Source organism: Aquarana catesbeiana, linkage group LG04 (assembly GCF_042186555.1).
Source record: "Aquarana catesbeiana isolate 2022-GZ linkage group LG04, ASM4218655v1, whole genome shotgun sequence".
NCBI classification, from domain to species: Eukaryota; Metazoa; Chordata; class Amphibia; order Anura; family Ranidae; genus Aquarana; species Aquarana catesbeiana.
This window is the reverse complement of record NC_133327.1, coordinates 135265980-135271979: the sequence shown is the minus strand read 5'-3', so window position 1 is coordinate 135271979 and position 6000 is coordinate 135265980. Positions and strand designations below refer to the sequence as shown.

The following is a 6000-nucleotide window of genomic DNA, read 5'->3' as shown; positions in this document are numbered from 1 at the left end:
CTCTGGGGCTAGTGAGAATATGGTCCAAAGTCAAAAATCACACTTTGGGAGTGCAGTCAGCGTGCACTTTACGGCAGTGTTGGCCAATGGGGAGATCCGGATCCTTTTTGTTGATACTCACAATATGTCAATAAATTTGTCACCAGAAGGGTAGTTTAGTTTTACCCATGTAAAAACAACTGCATTCGCACTGTGTCAGGTAAACCACCTCTGCGGTGCGACAGTTTACAAAGTATTTGGATCTGAATTGCTCTCCATTGGGTAGCACTACCATTTTTTTGATGTCCATGTATTGGCAGTAATTGCAATTACTACATCTAAAGGTACCTGTTAGTTTGCTGCGATCACGTATGTTGGCCTTAAATTCTCTATGGACCAATTTGTCTCGTAGAGAGGGGGCTCTTCAATAGCTAATGAGGGGTTGTGTTGATACAAAAGGTGCTAACGTAGTGTCCATACTTAATAGATGCCAGTATTTTTTTAATTTGTTTCTGATTTGTCGATGTTGTTGGCAATATCTGGTAATAACACTTATGGGAGAAGATTCACTAATTGTGTTTTTGGAAAAGAGAAGATCCCTCCTGCATTTTTCTCTGGCTATCTTGTATGCCTTTTTGAGGATATCATTAGAGTATCCTCTGGCACGTAGTCTTTGTCTGAGTATAGCAGCCTCTTAATCAAAGAGGGCATCGCTGGAACAATTTCGTCTGGCCCTGATATATTGGGCAAAAGGAATGGACGCCAGTAATGGTTCAGGATGAAAACTGGACGCTGCCAGAATAGTGTTTCCTGCCGTGGATTTTCTAAAGAGTTCACTTTGGAAAGAACCATCACTGTCTTTGGTGATGGTCAGATCCAAGAAAGAGATCCTAGATATATTGTAAGTCATTGTAAATTGTAAATTGAAAGTATTTTTCGAATTCATATATTCCAAAAATTCCAACAAAAGTGTAGTCGAACCATCCCATATCAAAATTACATCATCTATGTAGCGATACCATGCTACCACATGCCCAGTATAGCTAGCTGCCTCAGCATCCATAAACAGTAGTCTTTCCCACTCCCCCAGGTACAGGTTGGTGTATGCTGGTGCGCAACAAGTGCCCATGGCAACACCCTGTACCTGGAGGTAGTGGGAACCATTAAATGAAAAAAAGTTGTGCTTAAGAATGAACTCCAAAGCTGTCACGACAAAGTCTACCAACAAGTCGGTGTGTTCCCCTGAACCCAACAAAATATGTCGGATTACTGAGAGGCCTGAGATGTGGGATGGAACTGTACAGGGCCCCCACGTCAATGGTGACCAGGTAAGTGTCACCACCGACGTGGAGGCCATGCAAGATCTGAAGGAGATGTGTTGTGTTTCTAATGTAGGATGGTAATGCCTCCACCTGGTTGAAGCAACCTACCTATGTATCTACTCAAGTTGTTTGTGAGACTACCCCTCCCAGACACTACCTGGGGGCTTTTGAACATTTTTATGCACTTTCGGAAGTGCATAAAATGTTGCCTCACGTGGGAACGGTGTTCTCACAAATTGCCAAATGTTTCTGTCAATAATGTATTGATTGTATGCCTGATCTACCAGTACATAAAATTGCTGTACAAAGCCATCGATCAAGGATCTAGGTATATGTTTGTACCACTGTGGATTGTCTAAGATATCTTGGCACATGTTGACAAAATCTACATTGTTCTGAATGACAATGTTACCGCCTTTATCAGCTGGTTTTATGGTTATAGCAGGATTTTCCTTTAATGATTGTAATGCTAGTTGTTCACTATATGTGAGATGTTTGTGTCTATAAGGTGAATATTTTAAACCACGTACAGTATGTCCTTAGAGACCAATTTTAAAAATGTTGCAGCATTTGGATTTGTACTAGGTTGAGGATATAGGCTTGACTTTTTTTTCAAAGAAATGTTTTTAGCTTTGGGTGGAGAAGGTGTCGGAGTGACCCCATCCACCTCAGCCAATAGGATTTCAAGATCTATAGAATCTATAAGTTCAGTTGGCTCATTTTCATCCAATAGATCAGTGAGATTTTGGAGAGCAATAGCTTCAGTGGTGGTATGAAATGGACAATTAGTTGAATGTGTTTTAGTGTAGAGACACTTCAGCAGGAGATTACGAATAAACAAGTGTATATCTTTAATGAGCTCAAATTTGTCAATGTGTGTTACAGGACAGAAGGTGAGACCTTTCTCCAAAACTGAGATCTCATTTGTGGATAAAGTGTGGTCGGATTTTCCTCCAGGATCTGGGGCCCTCCCTCCGGGCAGCGTTAGAGCTCCTCTCACGCTTCGCTGATATGTCAGGATTAAGAATTACTTGGGACAAGTCCCAGATAATGCCAGTGGATCCGGGTGCTACACAGTTAGCGGATCCGTCACTTCCACTACAATGGGCTGAGAGTATAAAATATCTTGGCATCCATATTTCCCCCAGAGTACAGGACTTCTGCAAGCCTAACCTTCTCCCTCTCCTACAAATTTTTCAAAATAGGTTTAAAGCGTGGGCTAACCTCTCCCTTACATTGATTAGAAGGATACATTTAATTAAAATGAAATTACATCCCCCTCTTCTGTATGTAGTGCGCCATTCTCCAATGTGGATACCCAAGGCACTTTTTAAGCGGCTAAATTCTCATATATCCAGCTTTTTGTGGGGCTCCGCCCCCCCTCATTTCCGATTGTCTATTCTCCAAAGACCTTGGACCAAGGGGCGCCTAGCCTGCCCTGATTTTTTCCTTTATTTTATTGCGTCGATGCACTGCTGACATTTGACCAACTTAAATCTAGATCTGACTTACCCAATGTGTACTTATTCCAATTCTTGCAGCTCCGTCACACCTACAGGGCACAGATCGGGGGCTCTCCCCTGACCCTTTACCAGTCAAACACAGAATCGCTTTTACGTCAAAGAGACGTTAACTAAACCACTATCCACAATTTACAAGGCACCCTACCATGCATCACGGTCTGGAGAGACTTTGTGACTTCTGGGCGTTGGAGCTGCCGGAGTTGGATGAGGAGGACTGGGAGGATATCTGGGACTACCCCTTTGGACACCTGGTCTCTTCTAGAGATCGGTTGATTCAGTTTAAAATACTACACAAGTTTTATTATACTCCATACAGGCTTCACAAAGTATATCCAGACTGAACGTCGCACTGTTGGCGCTGTCGAGCTGACTCTGCGGGTTTCTTACATATGATCTGGTCATGCCCTGATGTACAGCATTATTGGTCATTAATCATAACCTTCATCACTAAACTGACCACAATTCCTATACCCCAAAAGATAGAGATTTGCCTACTTGGCCTGGTAGATGCTCTTGCCCCTTTGAGGGCGGTTCGTACACTACTAGGATTGCTTCTCTTCTGTGCCAGGAAACTCATCATACTCAAGTGGAGAGCTCCCATGTCTGCCCTCACCCTGAATGCATGGAAATCATTAGTCAACCTTGCAGTTACCTTAAGTAAGGAAACATACTATAGTAGAGGATGTCCCCTGAAGTTTCAAAAGTTTTGGAACACATGGTTAGAGTCTGGGACTACCGGTCTGATTTGATCTCACATAAGAGATGATGGTTCCTCTGACTGTCCCCACGGGGGGTGCATTCTGACTAACCACGTGCCTATAATTACCCACTTGGTGGTAGATTTTTTTTTTTTTTTATTCATTTATTTTATTTTATTTTTTTTCTGAGTTATACCTGTCGTATATCACATATCTATGTAATTTGCTGAGCATTACACTTATCCTGTTATTTTTAGCAGCAAGCTATGGGGTTGTTTTGTTTGTTTAACTAGTTTAGGCCAGTAGTTAAGGTATGGTATGCCTTGTCTAATGTTTTATACACCTTGAGCCAGGGAATACCCAGAGGCTCTGTTATGTAACTTTTTTTTCTGAAATAAATAAAAAGAATTAAAAAAAAAAAAAGTGTGGTCAGAAAGATTAATGATATTTAGCGAGTGTGAGGTGATGGGCACTTCTTGGATTTGTGAGAGTGAATGTTTGTGCTTTCCTGGTGCTTTTTGTTTTGTGCCCACAAACGGTCTAAAAAAATTGCTTTGATGCGATGTTGCTGGAAGTGAATTAGATCTAGGGGTATTGGATTGATATGGGCATTACTGTGAGTGGTCTTGTGTGGGGGATTGGAGTGTTCTCCAACCTATGAAGTTGAGGAATCGTCAGTGTCAGAAACGTCATTGTTCAAAATGTTTTTCGGATGGCCACGCTTCTGGCGTCTGCATCCGTTTGCTTGGGCTGATGCAGGTTATGAGGTGTTCGGAGGACTAATGGTTTTAGATGTTTTTGATGTTTTTGGGTATTAACCCATTGAAAAACTGTGGGTTTGGAGTGATACGTTCGATGTCCATCAATCCTCCTATAGGCCCGTTCCTCTTGGAAGGCCTTTTTGTCCCTAAAAATGTTTTTATCTTTTTTGATCAAGATGTCCTTATTGAATTTATCAAACCTCTCCCTTAGTTGGGCTTCTAGCTGGTCATAAAGAATATGTGTTTTGAATTTTTTGAGTTAAAGGTTAATAGTGTCAATTTTAGTTTCAAGCTCTGTAATTCTCCTACGATACTCCTGAATTAGTAAATTCATGAGTTCGGCTGAACATTGTTTAAGTACTTTCTCCCAGGCGGCCTTAATCTCTGGTTCAATCCTCTCAAAGGAGGGGAAAATTTGAACCCGAAGTCCGAATGGATTGATATCTTTCTTTTGATAGTCCTCAAACGATTTTATATGCCAAAAAAGTGAGCCCCCTCTCAAGGAGACAAATTGGTCCATAGCGAATTTAAGGCCAACACACGTGATCGCAGCAAACTAACAGGTACCTTTAGATGCGGTAATTGCAATTACTGCCAATACATGAATATCAAAAAAACCGTAGTGCTACCCAATGGAGAGCAATTCAGATCCAAATACTTTGTAAACTGTCGCACCGCAGGGGTGGTTTACCTGATGCAGTGCGAATGCAGTTGTTTTTACGTGGATAAAACTAAACCACCTGCCTGGCGACGAATTTATCGACATATTGTGAGTATCGACAAAAAGGATCTGGATCTCCCCATTGACAGACATTGCCATACAGTGCACGCTGACTGCACTCCCAAAGTGCGATTTTTGGCTTTGGACCACATTCCCACTAGCCCCAGAGGGGGTGACTCTAATAAGCACTCTTACAGAGTGAGAGGTGGATATTCCACTTCAGTGCTACCGCATCTTCAGGCCTCAATGAGGCCTTTAATTTCAAGCCCTTTTTGGAGGGCTTCCAATCAGGGGTTTGTTAATTGGACCTTTAATCTATATCAGAGAGGGTTTTTTGTACATCTGATTATCTATATTTTCCTTATGTGTCCCATTATACCAGCACAGTCCTATTAATGCCATACATTGTGGGCCCATTATATGTTTAATTTGGTTTCTCACTTTTTCCATTTCTGTATCTGATTGAGCCATGTATAATGTATTTTTGCACATTATTGTTGTATTTGTTTCTAGATGTTCCTTTAGAGCCAATTGGTGATGTATTGTCTTTGATGGCTTCCATGCTTGAGCTGATCGCTCTGTACCACTGGGTGGTGCACTCTCCCCTTCCTGGTGGGCATATGCTAGATTGTCACATCTGCATGTTCTTATACATGCATATGTTTCAACATTTTATTTTTTCATCTTTCTTAGCAGTTAGTTCTCTGCATGGGGCGTTTGGCTGGGCATCCTGTCTTCACTGCCCAGCGCACGGGAGACTTCCAATCCCTGCCTGCTTGGCATTGGTTCGGGGGCTCTTTGCCCATTGGAGCCCAGCCTTCAGGCTGCGCTCCTTCCTGTTTGTGTCCCAGCCTGGGGCGCAGGGGGGCGGGCTACACGCATGGCGTTGGTAGGGTGACGCGACCCCGCCCCTACCCCTGGGCGGGCCTGCGCCGCTCTGCCAGGGAACTCTGAGGCAGATGGTTGCAGCCACTCGTGGTGCAATACTCTGCCTCA

The 6000-nt window shown here is 42.8% G+C and overlaps 1 protein-coding gene across 1 annotated transcript in view; it reads left to right on the top strand.

The window, feature by feature from the left end:
- The first annotated feature begins 1169 nt into the window (after window positions 1–1169).
- Window positions 1170–6000, top strand: part of ESPNL (espin like) — a 43994-nt gene continuing 39163 nt past the window's right edge. Inside the window, exon 1 of the mRNA XM_073628891.1 lies at window positions 1170–1307. Within this exon, the coding sequence (XP_073484992.1) occupies window positions 1170–1307 (138 nt within the window). The remainder of the gene's footprint in view (window positions 1308–6000) is intronic.